The 15,628-nt window shown below is 57.3% G+C and overlaps 1 protein-coding gene across 2 annotated transcripts; it reads left to right on the top strand.

Annotated features, from left to right (window-relative positions):
- Nucleotides 1–1,532: 1,532 nt before the first annotated feature.
- On the top strand, nt 1,533–4,247 carry KCNE3 (potassium voltage-gated channel subfamily E regulatory subunit 3). Of its 2 annotated transcripts, XM_059818746.1 has the most exons (3): nt 2,577–2,630; nt 2,932–2,951; nt 3,856–4,247. In XM_059818746.1, the coding sequence occupies exons 1-3, from the start codon at nt 2,577–2,579 to the stop codon at nt 4,208–4,210; spliced, it is 429 nt and encodes a 142-aa protein (XP_059674729.1). In that variant the 3' UTR covers nt 4,211–4,247. The 2 variants fall into 2 exon arrangements, with proteins under 2 accessions (XP_059674738.1, XP_059674729.1); XM_059818755.1 differs by lacking the exons at nt 2,577–2,630; nt 2,932–2,951 and adding an exon at nt 1,533–1,733 and having other exon boundaries at nt 3,877–4,247.
- The last annotated feature ends 11,381 nt before the right edge of the window (nt 4,248–15,628 follow it).

Here is a 15,628-nt window from a genome sequence, read left to right as displayed (position 1 = left end):
TGGGCCCGGCACTTCGCACGCTGCGCCCAGGCCCTTGCACCCCGGGCTGGGTGCCTGCAGCCTGCTCCCCAGCCTTGCCCCCTTCCCCTGTCCCCCCCTCCAGCCCCCATGCTGTTCCCCTGCAAGCCAGGCAGGCCCTGCACCGCAGCCCCACCTCCTGCACCCCCTCCTGCAGCCCTGCACCCCCAGCCGGGCTCTGCGGCCTGGTTTCGGGGTTCTGCGCCCCGGACCCCTCTTTAGACGGCGGCCCCGTGCCCAGGTCCACCTGAAACCCCAGCGGTGGGAGGTGCTGGGAGACGCGGGGCCGGAGGGAGTCGGACGCACCAGCGGTGGGAGGTGCTGGGAGACGCGGGGCCGGAGGGAGTCGGATGCGCTGCACCCCATCTGCCCCAAATTTGGGGAGTCTGCCTGTGGGTTAGGGCTTTTCCCTGGCGGAAGCGGGGAGCACGGCATGCGGGGGGCGGGGGGCGTTTATAGCGGTCTGAGCGGCGCGGTCACTAAATGTCTCACACCGGGGCGTCCCTGGGGACGGGCGCTGACGGGTGGGTGCTTTGGCCCCCACAGGGGTGCACTGCGGGAATCACATCACCTCGCACGGGCTGGCGCTGAACTGCTGCACCGACCTCACCTGGTTCGACCACATCGTCCCCTGTGGGCTGGAGGGGAAAGGCGTCACCTCGCTGAGCCGCGAGCTGGGGCGGCACGTCACCGTCGAGCACGTCCTCCAGCCCTTCCTCGACTCCTTCCAGGAGGTGTTCGACTGCACCTTGGTCTTTTCGGAAGACCCCGGGGACTAGAACTGCCGGCGCCTCGGCTGGGTGTTTCGGCAAACCCTCGGGGCGGCTGACGAAGGGGCGCAGCAGCCGCCTGGGGCTTTATTGCGAGCCAAGAGCTCTCGTGCCTTTGCCTGTAGACGGTGCATGAACGGTGGCACGGAGGTTCGGGCTGTGGCTTAAACATCCAAACCTCCATCGGGGCTGCTCTCCCCAGCCCCGCGGGTCTCCATCCCTCGGCTGAGACCTCCAGGGGTACCACGTCCCCGTTGCTCGCTGGGGAAATGCCCAAACAGGGGCTTTTGTGGGGTTTTTCTACCTCTCTCCCCCCTGAAAATCCAAAATTCAGGTGACTGTTCGCACCCTTTGGACGAGAGGAAGAGGGACTGGTTAGTCGAGCATCTTTCCCTCACTGCCATGTAAAAAGAGGCGGATTTTCTATAACAAGGGTTGCTGGGAACTTTGGCTGCCGATCCTTTGCTCGTTTGTTTACCCCAAGACTATGAATAACGACCTTTTTCTCGCCCTGTGTCCAGAGAAATTCTCACACAGCGAAGATCCTCCTCGTCATGTCGGGGCGGATGGAAAAATCGCTGATAAGAGGCTGTAAACGGTGGTTAAAAGGCCACCGGAGCGATGCCGACGCGGTGGGAAAGCGGGAGGAGGAGGGGAAGGGCTCGGGGTGCCCAAGGAGAGGAGCCGTGGCCATCCCGGACCCCGTGGGCCCACGCAGCCTGGGCTCAAGCGTCCCAGCTGGGCAACGGGGACCTGCTTCTGCTGAGTCCGCGGTGTCGGAGGAGAGGTTGCCGGGATCCGTGCAGGCAGCGTTGGCTCCTCCAAAATCTCTGTCACGGCCGCAGCATCCCCATGGGCTCGCAGCAGCCATCCTGGGCGAAGGGACGCGGCCACCCTGGGGTCCCGATGGCACTGGGGTCCGTGCCCATTGATGCAAACCTATAGGTAGACACCTATAAAGTGATTTTAATCAACAGGTTTCTTAAGGGGTAGGGAGCCGACCTGAGACTGAGCCCCCCGGAGCTGCCTGCTGCCCCTCGGGCATGCTCACGGCTCTCCTGGGGCATGGACAGGAGGGGCAGCATCCGGTCTGGGCTCCCCAAAACCGTCCCCCGTTGGTGCGTGGCACGGCCACGGCCGTTTCTGAGTCACCCCCGTTGCCGGCAGATCTGAAGCCTGTGCCGGAGGCACTGAAATGGAAAATAGCAAGTGAAGTCCCACACGCCCTGCTCGGAGCGGGACCTGACACCCACCCACAGCCCCTCACTGCTGCTCCAGGCCTTCTTTCTGCCCCCCCCCCGAGCTTTGGGGTGTCTCTGCTGTGCTGCGCTGGCAGCTCCCCGTGAGCCACCCATGGGTGCCTGCCTGCAGGCCCCCACCCCGCAGCCCCCGGGGGTTTCGGGTGGGCAAGGGGCGCAGCTGGGAGCACTGGGGCCAGAAGGGCCCCGTGGGGGGCGATGGGGAGGAAAATGGGGATGAAGGCACCCCGCGCAGGCTCGGTGCCCGGTGCGAGGGCTCGGGGACAGCGGGGACGGACGGAGGAGGGACAGGAAAGCGTGACCGGCAGCGTGTGCCGGGAGGGAAACGCGGAGTCCGGCTCTCTCGGCCCAGTAAGGCCTCCGGTATCCGGCCGGGACGAGGGGGCCCGCAGCAGGACCCGCGGGGTTGGGGACAGGCTGGTGGCCCGTGTCGGGGCTGGGTGGCCTTGGCAGGTGGCTCTGCCCCGGGAAGGGGAGGAGGCTGCACGGCACTCCCAGCCCGGCCGGCATCCCTCGCCACCGCCCCACGATGCTCCAGTCCCGGATCAGCCTGGCAGCAGTGCAGGCAGGGAGGGCACCCCGGGTGAGTGTGATCCCCCCATTCCCTGGCCCTACGCCCCCCCTACGCCCCCCCTAACCCCCATGCCGCACCCCATCTGTGGGTCCCCTCCTGGGATAAACCCAGATCTTGCCCTAAATCTCCCAAATTCAGCCTTCCTCCTGCTTCAAAGTTGGCTCTAAGTCAGGAAGACAGACAGGTCCGAGCCCATCCCCGTGGGCTCGTGGCTGCTCAGCCCCTTCCTCCTCCTCGCTGCTGGGGTCTCATCCTGGGAGGTGCACCCTGGGTTTGGGGTGACCTTTTTTTTGGGGGGGGGGGGTGTCAGCTGCCTGTGCATGGGGCAGAGTTTCTGGTGCCGCAGGCACAGGGTGCTCGGTTGCAGGGGGGGGACGGGGTGGGTACCCCAGGGGACAACAGCAGTTTGTGGGGCCGAAGGATGGCACATGTTGGGGACCGTGTCCCTGTGTCCCTTCCTGTCCGTGCCTGCTCCAGGGCCCCGGCGAGGTGTGAGGGTGCACGAGGGCACAGAGGGTGCCTGGGGGGCTGGGGTGGGCTGGCAGAGGGGCACCGTATCCCGGGCTGGGGGGGGATCAGCGGGGGTCTGGGACCCATGGGGAGGGAAATCCCCGTGGGGGGTTTAGGACAGCAACCCCTCGGGATGGGCCCATGAGGGCATGTGGGGAGCTGTGCCCCCCTGCCAGGGCCGTTGTGGCTCCTGGCCCCAGGCTAGGACCAACGGGGAAAAAGGGGGATCCTGGGGAACCTGGCCCGGAGCGAGTGGGGTCAATGCATGGCAGGATCAGTCCTGAGCTGTTATTTAGCATGGGGGACCCCAGACAGCCCCCTCGGGGTCCCTTGGGTGCCAGCTCTGCACCCTGCAAGGGTGCAGGACACAGGTGGTGCTGGACGCAAGCCCACTGTCCCCCCACTTCCCTGGGGGAAGCAGGCTTTGACACAGCCATTCCAGCCCCCCGGTACAGGCCCCCCATTGTCCCCAGCCCTGGGGAGGAGAGGGGGGCAGGCAGCTGCCCCAAAGCTCCGGGGGCTTTATTCCATCTGTGGAAGGAGTGAAATTTGGGGAGGGGGCTGCAGCGAATGCAAAGGGCTTGGGTGTCCCTGCTTCCACCCTCACTGTGGGGCAGAGGAGGTGCGTCAAGGAACATTTTGGGGTCATCGTTGGGTCTGGCAGGACGTATGTCCCCAGCATCGTTCCGGGGGCACCGCCACCACGGGGGCAGCCCCAGCTGAGCCTCCCTGTCCTTCCCCGCAGGCTGGGTGAGGCCATGGAGGAGGACAACCGGACAGAGACCTGGCACCGAAGCCTCCAGGCGGTGCTTAATGCCTTGAACCAGACGCTGCACGGGGTCATCCTCTGCCCCGCCGACCGCCCTGCCACCACCACCGCCGCCGCCGCCCGCAATGCCAGCACCCGCGCCAGCCGTCCCGGCCGCAACGACAACGCCTACATGTACATCCTCTTCGTCATGACGCTCTTCGCTGCTACGGTGGGGAGCCTCATCCTGGGCTACACCCGCTCCCGCAAAGTGGACAAGCGCAGCGACCCGTACCACGTCTACATCAAGAACAGGGTCTCCATGATCTGAGCCCGGCCCCGACGTCTCGTCCCCTCGGGAGACGGTGGGGTTGGGGTCACATTGCTGCTGCGCATCCCGCTGCCCGCGGGATGGGGCAGCGCTGCCGGCCAGCCCGGCCCCAAAGCTGCTGGGAAGCGCCCGCCCCAGTGCCCCCATGGAGCTGATCAGCCCCAGTATGAGCAGCGCGGGGACGTCCTGGCCAGGCCACGGCTCCTGTCTGGCAGGAGCTGGCAGGGTGCGACCCACCGGCAGGTCCCGGTCCCACCTCGGCTGAGCCCCGGGGGGATGGGGATGGCAGAGGCAGCTCCTTTCCCACCATGGCCTGCCGAGGCTGGCGGGGGTCTTCAAGGAGAAAAATTCACCATTTCCCCGCTTCGATCGGCCAGCATTGGCCTCCGTGGGCTCCCAGCAGCTTGGTGACACGAGCTAGCGGGATTTTCTGGTGCTTGAAACCCTTTAATTTTTGAGTCGGGCTGGGCCCCGCTTTTCTGGCGGGGAATTAAAGGAGGTGGTGGTTTCCAGTGGGGTCGTGTCTGCTTCTTCTCCAAGCAAAGTTGGCATTGGGGGGCATCTGTGGGGCACCTCTCTGTGCCGCTGCCCTGCCCCAGCTGCTGGAGCCCGGGGGATGCTCTAAGGGCTAAACCTGCTCCCTGTGTGCTGCCGAGGGGGCATCGCAGCCCCCGTCCCAGGACACAAAATGCTTCCTCCCCGCCGCCAGCCAGGGAGCATCGCCCGAGCCATGGGCACACGCTGCGAGCGTGGCCCGAGCCTGGCCGCAGGCATCCGGCTCCACGCGTCCCCGAAGGTCTCTCCGGGCTCCCGACAGTGATGCCGAAGTTTTTCCTGCTTCCTTCCTGCTGTCGACTGTAGCTTTGGCCTTTTGTACTGCAGGTCCCAAATGTGTTTTCCACGGGGCGAGGGCGCAGCGGCAGACGGAAGGGGATGTTCTCGGGTCCTGCTGGGCTCCTTGGCTTTGGCTCCGCTATTAAGCTGGCCAGGTTTGGGACTGGCCCATGGAGTGGCCGGTGTCCAGGACTGTAAATGTCCCCATCCTTCAAAACAGGCTGTGGGGCAGCGCCAGTGACCCAGTCCCTCGCACGTCTTAACCTGTTAATAATGGCATAATTAATGTCTTTAATTGCAGCTAGATTAGCTGGCCCATAGGGGCCTTTCCGCCTGCATTAAAGGTTAAACACGGCTGCGATGCCAGAGCCCAAACAGTGACGCCAAACCCTAATCCAAAAAATAATACTGGATGTGAGCACGTTTCGGGTAGGGCTGGAAACCTTGGCACCGGAGGCACCGGGACAGCAGCAGCTCAACAACCTTCTTGATTTCCCCTGCCCTCGGCTTGGGCACAAAACCCAGGGCAGGGGGTTTTGGGGAGCCCTCGGGGGCTGCCCGCTTTGGGGTCGAGCTCACTGTGAGTTCTGAGCTGGGCACGTGGTACCAATGGGACTTTCTGGTGGCGCGGGGGCAAATGCCACCAACGTCCCCTGGCACCTGGCCCAAGCGGGAAGTAGCTCGAGAGGCTTCGCTGTGTTTGTCTTGTGGTTGCAGTGCTGGGAAAGGAAAATAAACCCTTTATCTGCAAATAAATTGGGGGAATCGGGCCAGGCGGGGACAGCTGACACAGCAACCCTCCGCCGGGTTGGTTTGTGCAAGCACGCACCGCGCTCGGGGTTACTCCACCTCTGCGGTGTTTGTCCTCCTCTAATACTGGCTCCTCCAGTGGGATGAGCCATGGAGCAGTTGCTCGCGCCAGGGCCAGCATGGGGGTCCCTGTGATGGGACGGGTGCTGAACGGTGAGTGTGGTACCCCAAAACCCCCTGGTGATGCGGTCTTCTTGCCTCTCCTCATGGCCACCGGCCCTCCTGGGAGAGGGGGAGGCTGGCGTGGATCTAGTGACCCCAGAGGCCCCTTCTGTTGCCGTGACCAGGGTGGGACAAGTTTGTTACAGGGTGGCATGTCATAAAAAATAATTAAAATGCTGCTTTTCCCTAATCCAGAAGACCCTAAGGGGGACAAACCCTCCTGCAAGACATAGCTCCTGCGGTGATCTTTATTCACCCGATTTCTGATCCATTGGCAGCTCCTCCCGTCCATCCCCGCAGTTAAATTTGGACCAGAGCCTGCAGCAGGGCTGGGGGGATGCCCTGGGTGCCCCCACCCTGGGGCCTCGGGCTGGACGCCACCAGGCTGGGTGACAAGGTGCCAGTGCCACCTTGTGGCAGCTCCCTCAGGGTCCCTGTGCCACGGGCACCTGCTCCTTCCTTGGGGCACCCTGGGGCTCCTTCCCCACAGCAGCCGGGCTTGTCCCCATGGGACCCATGGCTCCAGGCTGGTTGGGTGTCCCCATGGGACCCAGGGCTCTGGGCTGGTTGGGTGTCCCCATGGGACCCATGGCTCCAGGCTGGTTGGGTGTCCCCATGGGACCCAGGGCTCCGGGCTGGTTGGGTGTCCCCATGGGACCCATGGCTCTGGGCTGGTTGTTTGTCCCCATGGGACACGTGGCTCCAGGCTGGTTGGGTGTCCCCATGGGACCCAGGCCTCTGGGCTGGTTGCATGTCCCCATGGGACCCACAGCTCTGGGCTGGTTGGGTGTCTGCATGGGACCCATGGCTCCAGGCTGGCTGGTGTCCCCTTGGGACCCATAGCTCTGGGCTGGGTGGTTGTCCCCATGGGACCCATAGCTCTGGGCTGGCTGGTGTCCCCTTGGGACTCATGGCTCTGGGTTGGCTTGACAAACTCCTCCTCAGCAGCGGGTTGCGCTGGGCTGCTGAGGATGCTTGGAGGGGTACGGAACTAGGGGGATATGGGGGGGAGGACAGATTTGGGAGCCTCCTGAAATGGGTTTGCTTCAGCTGATGGAGGAAGGATTTTGCGACTAATTAGGTGTTCATCCCAGAGCTCAGAGATTCCTCATCAAAGCCGATGGGGCTCTGGCCTCGCCCCCTGCGCTGCAGGAGCAGATGATTTCTGGGTAATGCTCATGCAGTTTGTTTTAACAGCAAGGAGACACACTCGAGTACACAGAGAGGAGAGCTGAGGAAGCGCTGGCCTTGGCTGAATCACTAAATCCAACCATGCAAATCATAGATGACTACATTTGGGTTTTAAGCAAAGCAGCTAGAAAAAAAAATAGAGCTCATGAGAGGCGAATTTGTTGATTTTTTTTTCTTGGCACACAGCAATGAATCACAGGTGAGACGATGTCTGTAGCAGTTTGCCTGGTACTTGGAAAATCGAAACATTGTGTGTATGGGAAGTTCAGGCTGACCTTGGCTTAGCGAAGCAACGGTAGGATTGTCGGAGCGACGGGGATCGCGGAGGCCTGTTCCTGCGACTGCTTTGATGCTGGGCATTTTGATAAGAAATGTGCAAGGTGAAACGGTAGCAGTGGAGGGACTGATAGCGATGGTTTCACCAAGCGATGCCAGCGGGTATCAGTGGATGTTTAGCATGAGGTACCTCCGGTGGTTTGTGGTATACTGGTTTTGGCAGGTGAATATGCGGCACAGCGGGATTGACGCATGGGAAAGTGTGTTCAAGGGGAGCTGCTTCTCCGAGACAGCGGTCAGTGCTCGTTGGGAATCCTGCGCTGCCAACGGGGCTGGTGTGCAGGGAAGGAGCGGGCTGCTGGCCTGGGAAGGGCACGCTGCTCTCCCATCAGGTGTGCGGAGCCAGGCTCACGCACACGAATGCTTATTTGCAGCCCATGGTAGACAGGGGCTGTGATGGGGAAGGTTAATGTTGGGAAACAATAAAAAAAAAAGGGAGGGAAAGAGAAAGCGCTCCCAGTTCATGGCAAGGCAGAGAAGCTCTGGATGAGCATCCCCTGCACTGCAGTAGACTGACACTGGACGAGCATCCCCTGCGCTGCAGCGGATGGATTCTGTATGGGCATCCCCTGCGCTGCAGCAGATGGATGCATCGGACAAGCATCTTCCATGCTGCAGCGGGGGGCTCCCCTGTACTTTTCTGGGGTAACTTCCCCAGGCCCCTCTCGCCCTCCCTTGTCGGCCGTTCTTGCTGGTTATGCTCATTGTGCTGGCTGGAGCACGCTGTGATCTGGGGCAGACGCTGCAGCACGATTTGGCTGATAGGTTTGGTGCACAGATACCGCAGGGCAATGTTTATCTGCTAATTCAATGAGTGTTAGCTCCTAAGGGGACCTACTGAGTTCTGTTTGTCCCATGCATAGAGCTACAACCAAATGCTATGAAGCGAGGGGTGGAAAAGCTGGGGCGAAGATTAAGGGCAGTTCACGCATCAGTGGCAATCGCTACCCACAAGAAACAGGACACGAAGCTGTAATGGTGTCCTGGCTGCACAGATGCAAGGCCATGAGGCTCAGTGCTGCAGGTGTTGGACGAAAGCCCTGCGGCACAGGTCACAGCATCCCACGGCAACACGAGTGGTTTCAAGCAGTGACACTTCTTACTCATTATCGCCCATCTTCCTCTGGAGGGAGAGCAGAGGTGATGTCCTTCTGCGAGGTAACTCAACCAGCCTGCTTGGAGATGGGGTTGGCCATTGCCTGTGCTACCTTAAAAGGATTTTCTGGGAAGTGATGATGTCATTATTATGGGAATGGGCTGCTCCTGGACACACAAGCTCTTCCGTCAGGTCAGAAACCCTCACTGAACAAAACACATCCATTTCTTCTAAAAATATCAGTTCCTCTCACCAAAGATGCAGCCTTTTCCTACCACCTGCCTTGCTGATAGCCCTGCGGTGTCACGGCTGGAGTGACACCCTTGTTCAGAGGGATGAGAGAAACAAAAGTGACTTAAACCAAAGAATCTGACCCGTTTGGAAGCTCTGCAGGAATTGCCATGCAGGGTCGGTCACTTGAAGTTTTCTGTCATCCTGCTGCATTGGATGTCCGTCTGTCCGAGTCGCCTTTCTCACACCAGGCTGGTATCTGATGCTTTAGATAAAGACATGGGAAAATAAATTAATTATGTGCAGGCATGAAAAACATCTATTCTGCCCCTCTCCATTTTCTGCCTGTCCAAGCTAGCCCCCTCCAGCCCCTCTGTGAGGTTGGGTTTGCATGCTGCTGGCAGCGTGGGATGCATCTCTGTGGTGGCAGAGGGAGCAGTGGTTCCTGACGGCTCTTCTGCAGGGGATGCTCAGCACAAAACCCACCTCTGACATGTCCCTCTTCCCTAAAGCAGCTCTGATGTTTGCTGCTGCAACGTTTTTTGCTCACAGCCCTTCACCAAGCAGCGCCGGGTGCAGCTCCCACTCTTGCCTAACCCAGATAAGTCATTTTACAAAGTTTTTTTTAAAGTACACGATGGAAAAATGCAGCATTCAGGAGACTTCGGCTTTCTGGGCAGAGCACCATCTCCCTCCCCTGGTGTCTGGTACCGCGATGGCCTGCATGTGCAATGGCACGGCTGCCTGCATGCGCTCCCAAATTGGCACTGAGAGCTGCCAAATTAATTAGAGGAGGAGCCCTCAGCAGGCAGAGTCAGGATTTGGGGCTACATTGGACCTTCGCTACATGACGTCTTGCCCTCATGGGTAAGACACGGCCCTGGCCCCCTTTGCACTGTGGCTGTTCCAGCAACGCAGGTCTGTGTCCCCTTTTTCTGCTGCTTTTTTTCCTTTTCTTCCCCGTTCTCAACCAGGTGAAGGCAGAGGGAGACCTGGGGTCAGTCCAGCTGAAGGATGACATGGACGTGCTTGTTATAAACTATAGCAATGTTATCAAAAGTCTGGTAAAAAAAGTAACTGTTGGGACTGTGCAACCACGGGGCAGTTCAGTTCAGCTTGTCTACCCTGCGGATACCTACAAAACCTACACCATATGGTAAGATACAGCAGCATTTCTTGGTAAAGATCAAGGCATCATTTATTTTTACTGACAATCAGGAAATCCCAGACACCCAGGATCTCAGGTACTCTCCTTGCAGAAAGTTTTCAGTACAGATTTTCTCAGTTCCACACAACTTACCCCGTACTTTGGGATTAATTGAGGGGATAAATTGGGATGAAAAGCCTGATCCGTACTCCTTTCTTCTTCTCTCACCAGAGGCAATGGGCCCGTCACATCTCTCTTCTGCAGATGGATGCGGCTGGTGGACAACTGCTCAGCAGAGCACGCACATGGGCTATTAATACCTAGAGGGGATGATTAAAAATAACCAGGTCTGTGTTTGGTTTCTGGTTTGTAAAGGACAGGTGTTGATATACGAGGGGACTGGTGACCGAAGCCAAGCCCAAGTGAGTGGGAGGCGCCAAAATTTCCCCCAGTGAAATAGCAGCCCTGGAAGGAGCCTGTGCCCCGAGCGAAGGGAGGGCGTGGAGAGCTGGATCGGTGCCTCCTCTGGAGGGGTGCTGGGGATGGGGATGCTCACCGCGGCTTTCCCGCACCTATGCCTGGCACACTAAGCCACTGCGCTACTCAGCCTCAGTAAATACCTTTGCCCCTATGTGATTAACCCTTAGTCACCAGAGCCTATAAAATGTTGTTTATCAGCTAGAACACACGATTAGGGTGGGAAGAGGTGATGAGCCCGAGTTCCTCTCTGCTTGCTGGCTTGGGGCTGCTGCCTCGGACACGTGCCCGTGGGCAGAATTGGATTTCTGGTGTGTTTTTGGCTCCAAGCTGCCCCTTATGAAAGATCTCACCGGCTGCGTTTGCCGGCTGCGTCGGGGTCCGTGAACCGGGGAGCTAAGAGTGTGGCAACGGCGAGGAGAGCTGCTCCCTGCCCTCCCTTTGGGCTGAGAGCAGAAGTCTTTCCAGCGGCTCTGAGCTGCACGTTACATACTGCTTTTAAAGGGTGTGTATTTAGAGTGTTATGCCCCTGAGGAAGCTGAGGAGTGTGTTGTCCGTGCCGGAGGGAAGCACCAAGCCAGGGGCAGCTGCAGAGTTTGAAAATGTTTTCCTAATCTCAGCGGTCCCTGCTGCCTCCTTCCCACCTGCCAGCCCACTCCCTTTCTTCGTGCTCTGCCTGCAGAGCGCCTGCGCTTCTTCAGGACAAAGCACTTGAGATGCTTTGACCCCAGATCGGATTAAAAACGGCATTCAGGCCCAAAAAGGCACCCGCCCCTCCCCGTGCAGCACTCTATCAACCCACAGAGATGTCGTTACTGCCTGTGTTTAGAGTTGTGCTGCCTTTCTGGCAATACGCTACTCTGAGAGAGGGAAATGAAAGGATGGGAGTTGCTCTGTTATTATTACCAGGTAGCCCATGAGGCACAGGAGAACAGGGTGTTCAGGATACATAAATAATAAAACAAAGGATGTGCGGCAGAGCGAAGGCATGCACAGTGCCTGCTGAGAGGCTCAGCAGCGAGCTGGAAGGATGCGCTGGGTTCATCCCGTGTGACTCCGTTTCACTGCACAAACCGGGGGCAGAAACCCAACCCAGAATATCGTGGGAGCCCTGAGCCGTTTTGCAGGCGATCTGGAATAAACTGTGTGCGGTAAAATTGCCATGGAAACACTGTACCGGCTGGGTTCAGCCCCGAGGCTCTCTGGCGCAGGGCTGGGCAGAGCTGTGCGATCGACAGAGCTAAATCTGGTTTGTTGTGGGTGAGGATTTGGTCTGCGGTACCAGATCGTTGAGGATGCTAACGTGACTGTAGAGACGTTTTTTATTTCTGATATTCGGTGACATCGCTGTGTGCTTAGCCATTCTTCTGTGGAAACAAAAACATTAAACACGTTGGGAAGAACAAAATATGTGGATTATTGTTCAGGGGTACGATACTGAGACGCTGCAAACCCAACCCTGCCAGGAGGAGGGATACGCTTAACCATGCAAAGGAGAAGGGATATGCTCTCTACCCCCACATTGCATAACTGCAAATCCCAAACAGGAGCTATGTGTTATTAACAAGTCTCTATGAACTTACACGATTTTATTTACATTAGAAGAAAACTCTCATTTTGGGGGCACAGACAGTTATCTGCTATTTCATAGCTGCAATTATCTTACATGTGGGAACTCTGGGTTTCATAACAGCAGCACAGAGAGCAGGGCCTTTCCCTGAAAGCAGGAGCAACGCATGCACACAGTCGTACATATGCATATGTGGATGCACACGCTCCTTTTGGCTAGGAAGAAGTCATTCCCTCCAGCTGAGCTTCGCCACGGTCCCCGCCAGCCTTGGCGGCTCCCAGCACACGAGCTGGCCGCTGCCAGCAGCCTGTCAGCCCTTCTCCTCCCAGCCTGGCTCATATTCATTGCCGGCAATGTGGCCTCTCCCGTGGTTTTTAGCCCCCAGACTCTTTGCTGCTGCTCAGTTTGGTCTGAGCGTGCTGTGCCTCCATTAGGTGAAACAATATGTGAGGGTGAAAACATAGAAATGTCGACTTTTCTTCACTCGCATATTGATCTCCTATTTTCTGGCTTTCCTCCTCGGCCATAAGGACTGCAAATTTTGTCGTTAGTAATAGATGAAAAATAGAGATTTCTGCTGGCAACATGCATGGCCAGTGAGTGCAGGGAGGCTCTGCAATCACCCCAAAGAGCCCAGGAAAGCCGTGATGTGCCGGGCCCCAGCGCAGCACAGTGCAGAGTCGTGCCGGCTTCTTCGTTACTGCTCTCCGTGACAGCACAATAGCAGATGGGACTCAGTTTAACTTCCCTGTAGCAACATAATCAGCTTTAAAAATTCTTCTGGTGGCTGATTAACCCTCAAATACATTGGACTTAGTTGTCATCTCCCGTGAGGTCAGTGTTTTCTCCAGGCCAACATAGCAAATCTCCATAAGCACGATCTAAGCCATATCACCTATAATCTTTTTATATGATTGCCCGGCTCTGGAGCTGCTCGGGCTGCTAGCATCTGCTATATGCACTGTGGTGCCTTGAAGCTAGCTAACCAAAGTCCTCTCACAGGGAAATATTTGGAAGCCAGATCGCCACTCTCTGACTTCTCATGCATTGGCAAGATCATGAGAGGTTTCAAACACTCCACGCTGTGGTTATTCCTGGTAAAGAAATAACAGGCGGATATTTTTATCTTCTATGAGGGTCTTTTATCTGTTCTTCAGGGAAATAACCATGGAGGAGCATCGACATCTGAGAGAATGATAATTCTCCTATCTAGATATCTGAAGGGAAAATCCCACTTTTAATCATGGCTACGTAGCTGAGCACTGATAACACTGGGTGTGGGCATGGCTGTCACTGTCCTGTGTGAAACTACTTAATGAGGTTCAAGGTTTCACGTGCAGAAAGAGCCTGCCTGCTCTGATGGCAAAAAAATCACCATTCAGAATAATTTAAAGCTTTCACTAAGCACACAGGAAGAAAAAAAAAGGAGGCAAGGATTGAAGCATTTGAAGTACTGTTTCATTTTAACAACATCTCTTACTGCCTTTCCAAATAGCTACAGAGTTTTTGTAAGAAACGCTCTTTGGAGAGGTATTTAACACAGTCATTGTCCTTTTTGGGGGGGAAAACAAAGGTTTTATAGGCTGGAATTCCTGTTATGCTGGGCTCTGGCCTTCTTTCGCTAAAGACAAAACACAAAGGAGGAGAAAAGAGCAGCAAAGGTATGAAAAGCAGGTGCTGTGTCTCATGCTGACTCTCAGGTGCAAATTCACTGCAGGAGCCACCTTTGTCAGTTATTCTGAGGTGTGGAGAAATGTGCCAGCATCTAGCTGTTTGGGACATGGTTTTAACTGGACTGCTGGGCTCAGGGTGGCTTCAGCACTGCTACAGGTGCTACCTCTTTATGCAGAGATGTCCAAGAAAGAGAAAAAATAAGAATAAGAGAGGAAACAACATGGGGGTTGGGTGGCATTGGGCAGAGAAGCCCATGGGTGAAGCCAGAGCTGGTGGGAAGTGTGGAGCTGCGTAGTCCTGCTCTCGGGTTGGGCTGGCAGGGTCACCTCTGGCTTGTGGTCCTGCAAGGCCCTCGACATGGCAGCTCTTGTCGTAGGACCTTTCCTACTGCCTCACAGGCCCACTCCTTCTCCAAGTATCAGTACCAGAGGATGGAGCCCCCAAATCCATCCGGAGATGGAGTATCCCACTCACTTGCTGTTTGAGTCATCTATTATGCCTGATTTCCTCCCTCTGTCAGTGTCCAGACTCTTCTTCTCCGGCTATACCAGAAACAACACTAGGAGAGAGCCCTTTAGTGATAACAGAAGACTTATGTTAACTTACTTCCTCTTCTTATCTTTATCTTCTGTTGACTTCTATCAGTAATTTACTGTAATAGACCAATTAAAAGGTTCATCTCCCCACACCCAAGTCAGACCTTGGCACAGAGGCTTTGTTTGTGTCTGCAGCCAAGAAAGAGGTCCCTTCAGGACACTGACTTGAGAGCTTCGAAGGGGAGAGATGTTAAATTGAGATTTTTAAGCTTTCTTAGGATGGATAGTTCTCTTCTATATTTACAGTTTTCAACAACATCCTTTGCTGTGCTCCTTGGGTACCCCAAACCGCCTCCTCATGTCTTTGTCATCCCCCATTGTATCTTCCTCTCCCTTTAGTCCCTTTTTCCACCTCCCCCAGGAGCCTGTGCCGCTCACAACCCCCCAGCGTTTCATACCTCCCTTCACATCCAGCGTGCCCTGGGCAGCAGTCCCACCACCCTCCGCCCATATTCCCGAAACCTCGCATCCCTCTGGAGTGCCTGCTGTCACTATGGCAACCTCTGCGAGGATGCTCTGTGGGATGAGGATGCGCTGCAGGATGGGGATACTCTGTGGGATGAGGATGCTCTGTGGGATGAGGATGCGCTGCAGGATGTGGTCACCGCCGCGGCATTCTGCTTGTGGACAGGCAATTCAATTAGAACTGAAGCGGCCTGGGAAGGGGAGGCAGGGGTGACGATTTTCCTCCTAATGGCAATTTAATTGCTGCTGAAGCCCATCTGGAAATGCTTCTGAACAACGGGCTCGTCCCCCGGGGTAGCACCGTTTCCATTATCCTTTCACAGGGAATAGATAATGCGCTCAGCAGTGTGAAGGCTGCCTCGGAGGCTGAAGGAGGGGCACAACCAGGGAGGTTTTTAGCTTTTCCTCATATAGATCACCCAGGAGGCCGTGAGCGCCTGTTTACTGGGGCAGTAAAAGATATACCGTACATTTTTGTTTGCATCAAGCAAAAGGAGGGAACCTCCACCCAGCCCTCTCTGCCTCCACCCTGACCCTGCTCAGGATTCCTGAGGGCCAAGCGCTGTGTGACACTGACCGCCGACGGCTGCCCGCCCGCAGGGCCGGTACCACCACCCCGGGAAGCCCGGGCCGGGGGCAGGACGGAGCTGGGGCTCCTGAGGGAGAGACGCGGTTCCCGGAGAGGGTATGCGGCGGGAGAGGCCGGGCCCCGGCAGCTGGGCCGGCTGAGGGAGGCAAAGCCGCTGCGCCCTCAGCCCTCTCCGCTTCCCCTCACCCTGAGGGGAATTAGGCGCCCCGCAAGGTCTGCCGGGAGTTGTAGTTTCTCCCC

This window comes from Gavia stellata, chromosome 1, assembly GCF_030936135.1.
Source record: "Gavia stellata isolate bGavSte3 chromosome 1, bGavSte3.hap2, whole genome shotgun sequence".
Classification (NCBI taxonomy): domain Eukaryota; kingdom Metazoa; phylum Chordata; class Aves; order Gaviiformes; family Gaviidae; genus Gavia; species Gavia stellata.
This window is presented reverse-complemented; position numbering and strand designations above follow the sequence as displayed.

Bases quoted from the DNA above. Each gene is read 5' to 3' on its own strand.
- KCNE3 (XM_059818746.1), top strand. From the start codon at position 2,577: ATGCTCCAGTCCCGGATCAGCCTGGCAGCAGTGCAGGCAGGGAGGGCA. The intron at 2,631-2,931 runs GTGAGTGTGATC...GGGGGGTGTCAG, and splicing joins AGGCAGGGAGGGCACCCCGG to CTGCCTGTGCATGGGGCAGA. The intron at 2,952-3,855 runs GTTTCTGGTGCC...GCCCCAGCTGAG, and splicing joins CTGCCTGTGCATGGGGCAGA to CCTCCCTGTCCTTCCCCGCA.